This window comes from Drosophila montana, unplaced genomic scaffold (assembly GCF_035044405.1).
Source record: "Drosophila montana isolate Dmon_TW-CO22-7 unplaced genomic scaffold, ASM3504440v1 contig_3029_1, whole genome shotgun sequence".
NCBI classification, from domain to species: domain Eukaryota; kingdom Metazoa; phylum Arthropoda; class Insecta; order Diptera; family Drosophilidae; genus Drosophila; species Drosophila montana.
Window position 1 is genome coordinate 681365 of NW_026997904.1, and position 13068 is coordinate 694432.

A 13068-nucleotide genomic window follows, 5' to 3' on the forward strand; every position below is an offset into this window, starting at 1 on the left:
ATTGCAGCAGGTATTATTAATAAATAACATCTTCGCTTAGAAGTAAACGCAAATTAATTGAATAAGATCCCCAACCCCAATACTCTTCATCATTTCTCTCAGGGTTTTCATTAAATCCCAAATGAGAATGAGAATGAGAATTTTGCAAGCCGATTACTCGAGCATCAATAGCTTGTCCAACAACATATTTAACAGAAGCTGGCCAAGATTGGCACACAGCAGAGTGCTGCAGCTCTGTAATCTTGATGAGCGACACGTCTGGCTGGCGGCAACGCGACTTTATAAGAGCCGCGCGCCCGTTGGGCCAGTACAGAAAACTAGTTCCCAAAATGCGTAGTCTGTGCTTCAAGGTAAGAGATGTGGTTTTGAACAATAGCTGTGTGTGTGTGTGTTGTTATTAAAGCCTGATCCTTTGCAGATCTTACTAATGGCCATGCTGTTGGCGTTGGTTATGTACCAGAAACACATCGCGAGCGTTGCCGATGCCGAGCAATTTGAGAGCGATTGCCGCTGCCAAAGGCGGGGCTAAGCTGACAGCGTAATTGAGACGAAAATACACACATCAATAAACAAAATGCAGGTCGATGTATACACAAAATTTGAACTGTTTTTATAAAACTCGTAGACGACACGTACAAAACACTTTACTTGGCTAGTCGCTGGCCAGCTGAGCGCCGCACATGGCTTTCAGCCGGGTGAGCAGCGTGTGCAAATGGTGTGAACGCGAGATTGACTCTGCTGCTGATTGCTGTGCGCCTATGCCATGTTTCCCAGTCAAGGTTTCCATATACATGCGCTTATACAATGCCGACAGCTGTTTTGGATCCTTGCCGGTCGTTAACAGCAATTTGATGAGCGTTTTTAATGCGTTCTGCAAGCGGCTCTCAAAGAGCGTTAAATGTGCTATGAATTCGTCATCATCCGTGGTGACGTTGCTGTTGCTATCGATGACGTGCCCGAAAATGAGCTGGCACTGGAAACAAATGTCTAAAGCCGCTTGCATTTGCTTGACCTTCTGCGCGGCGTGGGTTGAAACTGCAAAGCAATTGGAAATATGCTGTATAGATAGCTTTAGTATAGCTCCTTTTGCACACATACCATCCGCCAGAAATTCGTGCAATGAGATGCGCTCCAATTGCACCACAAGCAAATCCCGCACCTCCTTTAAGCTCTCCAAGATTTGTGTGGCCTTCTCGTAGTGGTATTTACACAGCTGCAGCGTCGACTTGGGCAGCTGGGACACATCACAAACGCCATAGCCACGCAGTTGTGCATAGTGAAAGGACGCAATGCTGCAATGGACAGGATGCTTATCAATTATAAGATTTTGTTGCATGCCAAGTTAAATAGATTACCGCTTGTGTATTAGACCCGAGCGAAAGCTGTAGAGCACTTGGCGTGCGCCTGCATGATCCACATCGCATAGGCGCAAGGATTTTTGCAGCAATTCTAGCACCTCCTTGGATGCCTCGGCCAGGCTGCTTTTGTCGGCTGCACTATAGTCCTGCAGCTGCTTGGCCAATGTAAAGGTGGCCGTCGATAGCTCCCACTGCACCAGATCCCAGAGCTCTGCATTGGCTTTCCTTGTGTCCAGGCAGTCCTTGGCTTTCTCATAGTAGTTAAAGGCCTCATTATAAAATGATTTCTGTGTGTCCAACGCAATTGTGCTACAATTTCGAAAAGGATAATTAGAGTAAAAGTGGGCAGTTAATAAATTATGCACACTCACCTTTCATTGGGCATGGTTAAGTGTGCACGCAGCCGCATAAATCTGCCCATGTTGCAGTAGAGAAACGCCAAATTCACATTATCCTGCACCGCTGTGAAGGCCTCAATGCCACGACGCAGACAGTCATACGAATTGACAGTCAGTTTGACATACAAAGGCTCCGCCGCAGACGCGACAGTCTCAGTTTTTCCATCCGATTCGGATTTCGAATTATCTTCAGACCCCGCCTCCTTTTTGCGTTTCATTTGGCTGTACTCCTCTGCAAGGCATGTGTATTAGTTGGTCAATCTCTAAGAGTAGAAGGCCAAATAAAAAACTCACCCTGTGCCGAGTACATGTACTTGAGACCCAATTCATTGCGCACATTGCCTAAGCGACGCAGCAGCTCATTGCTCTCCGCGCTCTGGGCATGCTCCAGTGCGTCTTCGTAGCATTTGCAGCTGTGCAGCATGACCTTTTCGACATTCTTCACAGGCGCCAGCGTGAGCAGCTCTGATTCTTCCAGCTCCTGTGCCAGCTCATCGCTAATTTGACACGTGGGCTCATCTAGCTGCTCATATTGCTGCACATACTCCTCAATAGCGCTCCAGTGCTTTGAGATTTGAAAGAAACAGTCGCCGGCGCGTCCCAGCAGACAACTTTGCTGTGAGACCACATTGGCCATATACTTGTTAAGCACTTGCTGGCAGCGACAGGCCAGCTCAATGGCACGCAGCGTGCTGCCATAGATCTGGGCTTCGTAATAATGCTCCGCCAGCGTGGCATATGTTAGGCACGCCTTCTCCAGCAGCAGCAGCTTAAGATGCACATTCCATGAGCCAAAATGTTGACTATTAAATTTGGCGCTAAGCTTCTGATTGCAGCTGACAGCTGCTGGCTTGTTGCTGCTGTTGGTTGTGGCCAGTTCCTTGGACTTGCTGCGTTTGGTCTTCGTCTTAATGGAGCGCTTCTTGGACTGCGCCTGCGCTGGCGGCTGAACAAGCTGAAGCTGCTCGTAGGGCAGTGGTATAGCATTGAAGGGCTTTGCCATGTTGGGATTCTGCTCTTCGTGCAGAATGCGCTGCTTCTCCTCTTGCTTGGCGTGCATTTCCGACTCCTTCAATTTCTCCTCCTGATTGTCATTGAAGTATTGCAAACATGAGATGCCCGCGCTGATGTGCTGCAGCGAAATCTTGCAGCGATCGACGGTGCTGGCTATTAAGGGCGCCGGCTTTGATTGCTTGGCGTGCGATTTGAAATCCCGCAAAGCGTCACAAATGTGCCGGACCGCAACATTCGCTTTGCCACCGCTTTGCGCTGCGCTTTGATAGTACTTGTCATGGCCAAAGTCGAGAGGTGGCTCGTCATCGTAATCCTCTGCATCCTCATCCTCATCATCCTCGTCGTCGTCGTCGTCTGCATTGAACAGCGAAGGGGAATCATTGAATTTGGGCGCCTTTGGATCTATGCCTGCGGGCACATGCAAATCCGAGAGTATATAGTGTGAGGAGCTGACAATTTGTGGATACTGCTCTTTGGGCAGCAGCTTGATACAGTTGTCCAGCAAGGCGCGTATATTGCCTGCCGTCTTGGGCGTAATGGGTTCCAGTGTGTTCTTCATGTTGCGTGCCACGGAGTACAGCAACATGCCCACAGGCACCGTAAACGGATTCATTTCCTGCTGCTGTTGTTGTGTTTGCGGACGCTCTGACTCGGCCGCTTTGTTTTGATTCTGACAGAGCGTTGTGAGATCGTAGAGTTTGACCACATCATCATTGCGGCCCTTGAACAGCCAATAGGTGTGACCCGCCTTGGTGGCGTTCGCCTTGAGAAAAGCCAAAATATTCTGCGCCACGTTGCGCACCACCTGTGGCGAGAACTGCGAGTTCTCCAGATAGGGCAGGTCCTCAGTCTTGATGATCTCATATTTCTGCACAATGCCATCCAAATGGTAGCACATGACCACCTCGGGCACATTGCACATCAGATTGTCCAGCCAATAATCAATGCCAGTCAGAACATTGATGGGCTGCGCGGCGTCACGTAGCCGCAGGCTAATGCAGGGCCTGTTTGGGCCACCAAAGATTGGCATATCAGTGCCAATCAGCATGCGTATATCCTCAAAGGTCCACACGACATTGCGATTGAAGGCATGGCTGGACTTAGGATCGGGCACATTCTCCTCGATCTTCGGTTCCGGCAGTACGGGTCCAATGATTGGTAAGCCAGCGCGTCTGCTGGTCAGCAGCGTGGGCGCATTGGTATCGTAATCCGTATTGCCAGTCTGTTTAAGGCTATGGTACAGAAACTTGGAAAGCAAATTCTTTGTTTGCAGCGCCTCGCGTGAGCGCTCCTTGAGGCAAAAATTGTGCTGCTCCTCGCCATAGGCCAGAATGTGCTCCAGTATGAAGGTGCGCAGCCACTTCCAATCATCATCCGACTTGCGCAGCAAATACTTTTGTATATCGAACTCGTCCAGCAGCAGTGTGTTGCCTACCTTGTGGACAACCATGCTAATGGCGCTCTTGGCGCTGTAAGGCAGTTTAAGTAGCTGTTTGATATTCTCGGCATCCGAGACGACGTCCACTTCGCCCACACAATCGGGAAACATTTGTCCCAGACGGAAGCTGGCGAATCCTGCGCTCTGATACAGCGCCTGATGCAGTCCATGGCTGCTGTGTGAGGTGGTCAGCCAGTTGAGGGGCGGTAGATTAAGATTAGTGTTACATTCCAGGCGCTTGAAATGCGCTGGCACCTGCACGGGCGACAGTTTTATAATGGCCTGACTTTTCACTGCCTCCAGCTCGTGCGGCCCAATGCTGCGGCAGGGTTCAATCTGAAACACACTTTCGATAACTTTACAAATTTTATTGGGTACATTTGCTTACCTCTTCGTTGCTATCTTCCATTGCATTGAATATTCATTTCAATTTTCACACTTAAACAAAATTGTTCACGAATATTCCACAAGGTAGGCGTTTATTATACCGGCAAACAGCTGTTGCATAGCTGCCATCCCTGGTATTGACAGGGTTGCCTACGCTCACCAAACAAAACACACACGCAGCTATCAGCTGTTGGCCGCACTCTTTTTTTTCTTTCCACCACACAGAAACATAAAATCAGCATTATTTGTATAAAACTAACACAGACAATATGCAATTGTTTATAATGATAGCGCTGATGTGCCTGATTAACACACTCCTGCCGGACTTCATACGCAACTACGTAATTAGAGGAGCCAACGTAAAATCGACCAGCCTTAACTAAATGCAGTTTCGCCACAGGTTAAATTATCTCGTTTTTGGAAAGGAACCACAACAAACGCACTTTTACAAGCAGAGCTGGACGCAGCACGCGAGGAGCTGAACAATGTACACACTGCCCAACATGCCGGCGAATATGCAAGGAAAATAAAGACAATGCGTGCCGAGCGCAAAGTTACTGATGCCGAGATCAAAATAAGATCGACCCATCAAATGGAAGTCCTCAAACAGTCAACCATCGATACAGTGGCCTACTATGTGTCGAAGGTTCTCTTTTCACTGTTCGTTATCATAGTGTGTGCCCGGCATCGTCAGATTCCTGTGATGATCTTTGACGACAGCTTTAGTCTGGCGCCGCTGACCGGGCTGCTCAGCTTTCCCACTGGTGTATACAATGCTATCTCAGTGCCCGCTTGGGCCTTCTCATGTAATTTTACGTTTCGCCTGTTGTACGGTTTGGTAAAGAAGTGACTTGTGTAAAATGAATTGTAATTATGTATTTTATTGCAATTAAGTTATCTGTTAAAAGTGCTCGATATAGTTTGCTTAGCTTCATCACGGTTTTAACAACAAAATACATAAAACAAATATGTATTTTGCACATAAAAATACGTTAAACTGACTGCATTATTGAAGAATACAGTTTTAAAGCACGCGCTAGTGATTGTGGTGAATATCGCAAAAACTATCGATAAGTTTGTGGGCACTTGAGGCCGACAATGTTTTCACCAAGCAGAAGTTTTCAAAATGTTAACCATTTTTACGTTTACTTTTTGTTTCATATGAATATTATTTGTCTATAATAATCAATTACATACATATATAATAAGTTGGCTTTCCCTTAATAATGCAGTTAATCGATAACACAACTTGTTTTATCATCCCTAATATTCGAAATCAAGCCGTCTCTAGTTCAAAGTTATTTGAGTTTCAGTTGAGGTGCGGAAAATTGTGTATTTTTCCAAACTCACTTCGACAAAATGGATAAATTAAATGAAAATGTACGCGACAAAAAGCAAATTAAGCTGGACAACATTGATGTGACACCCATATTGGTCGCGCTGATATTGGGCTTCATTGTAGTCGGTAAGAGAGCACGCCACGTAGATGGACAACAACAGTTTGTTGATGCTCCCATTCAACTATTTCAGCAATTTATGTCATTTTGCGGCGACGCTCCGCGGGTCGACGTGATTTTTTGCTAACCGGTCTATGCGAGGCGGGCAAGAGCGCCATATTTATGCAGTTGGTGCATGGCAAATTCCCGGAAACATTTACATCCATCAAAGAGAATGTGGGCGAATACCGTTCGGGACATGTGGCTGGACGACTTGTCGACATTCCGGGACACTATCGCGTGCGCGACAAGTGTTTCGAGCTGTACAAACGCAATGCCAAGGGCATTATATTTGTGGTCGACTCGGTTACCGCTCAAAAGGATATTCGTGATGTGGCGGAGTAGGTGCACATGTGGGGATAGCCTAATGTACACTCTCTAACAATCTCTATATTATATACACATACAGCACATTGTACACCATTTTGGCAGATAGCGCCACACAGCCCTGCTCCGTGCTGGTGCTGTGCAACAAGCACGACCAGACGACTGCCAAGAGCGCGCAAGTTATCAAGAGTTTGCTGGAGAAGGAAATGTAAGTTCTTGAAAACGTGCACGGCCCACATCTAATGATTGCTCTTTGTTCCTTGCAGTAACACAGTGCGCGATACGCGCAGCCGCAAACTGCAGTCGGTGGGCGATGATGAAGTAAACAAACCCGTCATATTGGGCAAACCGGGACGGGACTTTGAGTTTGCGCACATTACGCAAAATGTGCAGTTCTACGAAGGTTCGGCTAAAGATAACCAACTAAATCATCTCACAGATTGGATTGACCGCATGCTGTAAATGCAGCTGCAAGCCATGAGGACTGAAATATCATCCGAAACGGAATAAATAATAAAACACATGGATATTTATAACTGAAACTCTCGAGAGTCAAGACCCACAAACTGTTAAATCCTTTCAAATAGCGCCTGCCTTGTTCCTGCTTCCCTGTAAATCTACATTTAGGTTTATATTGAATTTTTGTAATTATATATAGGTCTTTTCAATAAGATTTATGAAACGAAAAACATGTTTGTTTTTTACGTTGTGTAGGGAATCTAATAAGCGTGAATTGTTGGGCAACAACTTTCTTTACAATATGAAAGTCGGAGTTCGTTAAGCTGTGCACGCGACAGGCTTGAAAATCGCTTAAACTCTAAACTAATTGCGACTGTGCTTGAAATATATGTCAATTAAAATAAGATATGGTATTGTTCGTAGCTTGGGGTCTGGGAAAATAATTTATGCGCATTTTAAAAACAAAATTAATGCAGTTGGACAATGAACTGCTTGCTGCACTGCTTGGTCACATAAATTCAAACAGCCCGAAAGTATGCAACATAAAAGAATTAAATGAATTTTTAAATAGATTTACATGGAAACAAAAGTGAAATGTAGCCACAGAAAAATTATTATAATATAATATAACATATTGAAAGAATAGGCACATCATAGTGCAGTTAACATTCAAGATTCATACCCCCTTATTGTTGTTTCTTCGCCTGAAACCCTTTTTCACTCCAATTCCAGCAAAGGGGAAACACAACCAACTGGCCCAGTAACAAAGTTAGCCAAGAAGCCAAATGTTTGGCGCATGCGCAAGCTTTCAAACCTTTTTCGCGATTTGAAACCAGCGGCAGCAGCTGTCAGCTAAGCCGAACTGTCCGAACCATCGATCAGTTGACCGGCCAAAGATCAAACAGCCGCCATCAAAATCAATGAGCTCGGATCTGGGCTCAGCTCCTCTGACTAGATAGAATTTCTAGGCTGGCACAAATTCTAAGAATTGTTAGCTTTTATGATTTGCCGAACTGTGCGATCACGGGAAGTGTAGCTGGGCGGATGTTTGACGTTCAGGTCTCGTGTGGCTGCTGCTGCTGCTGCTGCTGCTGCTGGTGCCGATGCCGGCAGCTGCCATCAAATTTTTAGAAGGCAACTTTGGTGGCATCTCGTCTGATAAATTGGCAGCAGCGAATTTCGAGGAAAAGCGCGACCACTCAGCTGAACCACAAGCGCCATGACTGCTCACTGGCTGACTGATCAATAAAGCTGGCCCCACAAATCCAAGTATAGATTTCCCCAACTATGAGAAGTCACTCGCTGCCGTCCACAAGACTTGGCCTATGCTTGGCAAAACATGCGCTTTGCCACTTGTTGCAGTAATTTTACATATCCAAACGGGCTACAGCCCCGCCAGACAGCGAGAGCACCACTTCCTGGCATTGTTGAGCTACCCACTCGCCAGTTGCCAGCTGCAGCACATGGCAGCCGTGATTCGGTGTCATGTGCATTGGAGCACGTGCTACAAGCAAAAAAGGGCCACAGCTCCGACTTTTTTACAGCTGCAGACGACGACGACGACGAGGACGGGGACAATGCGTTCCATATGTTTCAGACACGCTTTAGCCAAGCGGAAGAAGCGTCTTTTAGAGACGTCTCCGACCTGGTCTGGTGCCGCTTGGCGCGTACACAGTAGCCGTTAATTATGCACAGCTGATTAGGCAGACAAATGCAACAGGCGGATTTTTTACCTTCCCTCTTGCTAGGGTAGTGGAGACCCGTTTGACCAAACAAAAAAAAAATACGATATGGCCGAATCGGCTCGAGTTACCGATTTTTTGGGCTGCCAAAAAATTCACTGGAACACCAGACGCAGACGAGTTGTTGGGGCTCGTCTCTGTGTGTCCTATTGAATTACACGGGCGTAGCAGACCGTTAGCGGACACAGCCTTAGCTTAGTTGACTTGACTGGGCAATAAATCTGTGTTCATTTTTAACAAAATATATATTTTAGAAAGTAAATATGCGATTTATGAGGCTGACGGGCAAAAGAGGCGCGCGCGACAGCCGCAACAACTGCAACTGCATATATGTATGTATATGTGTATATATGTCTGATATTTTAATAAGCCGGCACCGCAATTACGCAGCTTGGTGGTGCCGCTGGGCGGCGGTTAAAAGTTTTTATGTACACAGCCGCGACGTTTTGTGGGTTTTTTTTTTCGTAGATGAGGGCGCTGCAGCTGGGTCTGGTTGGGGCATCGCTGTCTGCCACATATGCAATTTATTTTAACACATCGTTAAAGCTCAACAAAAAATAAATCTTGACGCGCCGGACACTGCAATTATCACCTCTGCATAATCAGCAATGCAACAACAACAGCAGCAAATTGAGCAACAAGGCAACATCGAACAACGAGAGCAACGCATGCCCCCCGGGTGTGCAACATGGCCCAGGTCCAGGCCCAAGTCCAGGTCCAGGTCCAGGTCCAGGTCCAGGCCCAGGCCCATACCCGCGACAGCTGCCACAACAGCCCAGCCGCTGTTAGCTTTCATTTTTGGCACTGCCCGGCCCACGCGGCCCTTGGTGTTGCCCCCAAGTGCCCAAAGTGTGAACGCATGTATGTAGCGCACATATAATGGCAGCCCATTTAGCACCTTGTTGACGCGGCATCTAATTAAACGCCAGATCCCGGTGCGACGCTGCCTTCATCAGCTTCAGCTGATTTCCGATGCAATTTTCATGTAACGCCAAATTGTAGCGCCTCGAATGCTGCTGATGCTGATGACCGGCCGGAGATTGGCAGCCTCTGCTTGTCATCACCAGGAGGAAGCGTATTTTTTTTTATTTTTGGGTTTTTTTTTTTCTCCGCGATTTGGCGCTCGCTTTCGGCCAGAGACTTTCTCATCGGTTGCTCGGCTTTAAGCCAAATTGATGATTATTTTCTGATTTCTGTGCATACAATTTCTTGATTAATTATAATGCTGAACCCACCCAGCAGCTGCGAACTTTGTAGCCAAATTGGAGCTTTGTTGCCCATAAACGTTTCACATGACACGATGCGATCCGCTGCGATGCGAACCTCTCAGTCTGCGGCCATGCGCCTAATTATGGGTTAGTCACTGGCGAAGCTGTGGCAGAGACGTCTACGGGCTGTTCCATGCAGCTCGCTGTGCGTGCTCCCGACTCTGGAGCCATGCGTGAGATTGTTTGCATTGGCTTGGAATGCAGCCAACATGGAAGCTGGTAGCTGGTAGCTGGTAGCTGGTAGCTGGCAGCCTTTCATGTCAATTGCACATCACGCGCTGTTTCATTAAGTTTTATTTTTATAGGAAATTATATTTAAATGCAATAATTTGGCAGTAAGCAAATGAAGGGGTCTCACAAAGGGTTTCAGGGGTTTTAAGACAGTAGCATTATAAAGTTATTTCAAGGTTGTCCTTTTCTTAGCTTCTTTTGAGGGAAGACAAAAAGAATCTCACAACGTCAGCTTGTGAGTTTCCATAAAATCAAGAGATAAACATATGAACATATGATTGATTGTAACCGATAATTAGGTAAATCGATTATCAGGCGAACCGGTTCAAAACAGAATTTACAATAGCATATTTAGCAAGAACCAAATGATGAGAAAAATTAGCTGGAAGCCAAAGCCGAACCGAACCAGTTTCCTTCAAGAATTGGTTTTCAGTAAAAACAAACTTTACGATTTAATAATAAAAAAAAATATTGCGAAATTGATTTAATTAAAAAAACATTGCAATTGATTCAATAATTTGATTAAAAATTTCAATACTAATTTTAAGAATCATATCACAAATTCACAATTTAAATTTGAAATAACGAATTGAAATGAAAGAACTTTAATAGAATTTAAACCTAGCCGCGAGTTGAACCAGTTTATATATTTGTTGGGTTTGCTGCCTTGAGGAACATTTCAGTATTTATTAGTATTTAAGTATTAAAGATTTATATCATATCTCTATCATATCCATATCAGTCAAAGCTTTAAAGTTAAAACCAACCAATTTATTTAACCTTAAGGACTACTCCATACATCCTGAGCTTTAAGGCTTCATATCATATCCCTATAGAATCCATATCATCCACGACTAAAAATCTAAAACCAACCCATTTTTTTAACTTTTATTTTTTGTTGTATTTAACTAATGATTATGTTCATTAAAGATATGTAGCTTTGTAACTTCCACATCCAAGCTTATGTCCCAACCATTTTTTCTACTATCTAGCAACCAAATATGTTTTCAATTTAAAACCCGAAATATTGATAAAGTCTCTTGGTGCATATTCATAATCGCTTCCATTAACTGGGCACCACCTCAGACCGAAAACGACGAGCTCTCTGCTAAAGTGTGGGCCATAAACAAGTGCGGCCTCCGTCATCTAAATGCAAATGCGCAACAAAATTGCTTAAACACGCTCCACAAGCCGCACAGTCGGGCGAGAGAGCGGCGGGGATGGGAGCTGGGAGGGGGTTGGGCAGAGCTAAACGGGTACGATATGGTTATGTTAGAGGTCCATCGTTGCGGCACGCTACTCTGCCTATCAAAGGCTTTTGACTTTGGCAAATTAATCAACGGGCAGTCGAGACGCGGGCGGGGCAGAGTAGGCTGGGGTAGGGTAGGGTATAATTCCGTATGTCCAAAGCGCCGGCGAAGAGCACAAAATTCAAAGCAAGTACAGGGGAGTGAGTGTGAGTGTGCCTGTGTGTGTGTGGCGGTCACACTTTTGATTTTCTATAATTTGAGGCTTGGCTCGGATCGCTGCTCTGCCAGCCGAAAACATGCGCGGTCAGTCGTGTGCGGCGTAAGGCAACCAAATGTATCGAAATGCAACCGACCGATATAATTGCGTTTTTTCGTGAATATATTCACACACACACACACACACACACATACCACATATGAACATGTTTGGCCGAGCGACACGCGCAACAGTCTTCATATGTAAAGCACATGATTTTCCAATTGGAAAATTAGTCGCGTGTGCTTGCGTTCGTATGTGTGTGTGTGTGTTTATTTGTTTGTTTGTGTGCAAATAGGGTTGGCGGCCAGCTGGCAGGGGCTGAGGCTCTTTGTTGGGGGGGGTGTGGGAACGGCTTCAATGGCAGCGCACGCGTGGCCAGCCCGGCATAAAGGAGGCGGCAGCGGCGGCGGCGGCGGCAAGCGAGGCGCAACCAGCAGCAGCAGCAGCAGCGGCAGCAAATGCCAAACCAATTGAGACGAACGTTTTGCCTCAGCAATTTGTGGCAAACGTTCCAAAAACCTCGAAAAAATTCAAAAACAATTTTTAGCACAGCGACCACACACAGAGCGCAAGCGACGGGTAGAGAGAGGGGGGGAGAGCGTATCCTGGCCAGGTCCTACACCGCGCGGGGCTTCGGCTAATTGGGGATACGGTTTTCAATTTTTGTTGCTTTTTTTTTTATGTTGTTTACTTTTTGGAGCCGTCCGCTGTCCATGATTAATGCGCCCGCGACAACGTGTGAGTTCCGTATGAAGGGCAGCAGCCACATCCACAGCCACAGAAATGACAGCAAGCATAAAAATGAAAACGAAACTCATGCCCACCCAGGTACACACGGGCATTTGGCATTGGCTGACCACGCGGCAGGGGTAGGGGCAACGGCGACGACAGCGGCAGCGGCAGCGTCAGCGGCAGGTAACCCAGTCGCACGCCAGACACAGACGACGATTGATGGACTTCACACGTTGCCCGGCCAGCAAAATGATGGCTATCTGTGGCACACATACTCTGCTGTGGCTCACAGCCAGCGGCGATTTGTGTGGGTCGCTCATCAGTCAAATTGGCTGCAATCGCAATCACTCTCTATGTGGCACAGACGTCTCTGACGCGCCTCACTATGCAATGTTAGCAAGAAAGTGCCCATAACTACAGATTGTCGAAGTTTAAATACCCTTTTCACTTATAGATATGATATGAGAGTTTACCATATTCTGCTCTTAATTAAATAATTTTGGATCAATAAGTGATTGAACCTAGGAGAGTTATATGGTATAGTGACTCGATCGGGCAATATCTTTATCAAGTATTGATAATATTTATTCCCCAAAATTCAAAAATCTGTACAAGCATGTGCTTATATAAATGTACATACTTTTCCTTTAAACGTACATGCCTTTTACAAAGCATTACAGTTTTCTCCACATAGTTAAATAACTCTTCG

The 13068-nt window shown here is 45.9% G+C and overlaps 3 protein-coding genes and 1 long non-coding RNA gene across 4 annotated transcripts; 3 read left to right on the forward strand and 1 right to left on the reverse strand.

Annotated features, from left to right (window-relative positions):
* The first annotated feature begins 85 nt into the window (after positions 1-85).
* Positions 86-598, forward strand: LOC135430589 (uncharacterized). The gene is made up of 2 exons (XR_010436652.1): positions 86-350; positions 419-598. It is a non-coding gene; the product is annotated as an uncharacterized LOC135430589 (long non-coding RNA).
* On the reverse strand, positions 588-4758 carry LOC135430576 (erythroid differentiation-related factor 1). The gene is made up of 6 exons (XM_064685305.1): positions 4597-4758; positions 2051-4544; positions 1730-1988; positions 1356-1667; positions 1099-1292; positions 588-1035 (listed from the first exon to the last, which is right to left on the reverse strand). Exons 1-6 carry the CDS (start codon positions 4615-4617, stop codon positions 653-655), a joined length of 3663 nt encoding a protein of 1220 aa, XP_064541375.1. The 5' UTR covers positions 4618-4758; the 3' UTR covers positions 588-652.
* Positions 4759-4777: 19 nt separating this feature from the next.
* Positions 4778-5585, forward strand: LOC135430582 (guided entry of tail-anchored proteins factor 1). Its single transcript, XM_064685314.1, has 2 exons — positions 4778-4936; positions 4996-5585. Exons 1-2 carry the CDS (start codon positions 4865-4867, stop codon positions 5443-5445), a joined length of 522 nt encoding a protein of 173 aa, XP_064541384.1. The 5' UTR covers positions 4778-4864; the 3' UTR covers positions 5446-5585.
* A 293-nt stretch (positions 5586-5878) lies between these two features.
* Positions 5879-7107, forward strand: SrpRbeta (signal recognition particle receptor beta). Its single transcript, XM_064685310.1, has 4 exons — positions 5879-6060; positions 6126-6432; positions 6501-6626; positions 6685-7107. Exons 1-4 carry the CDS (start codon positions 5955-5957, stop codon positions 6878-6880), a joined length of 735 nt encoding a protein of 244 aa, XP_064541380.1. The 5' UTR covers positions 5879-5954; the 3' UTR covers positions 6881-7107.
* The last annotated feature ends 5961 nt before the right edge of the window (positions 7108-13068 follow it).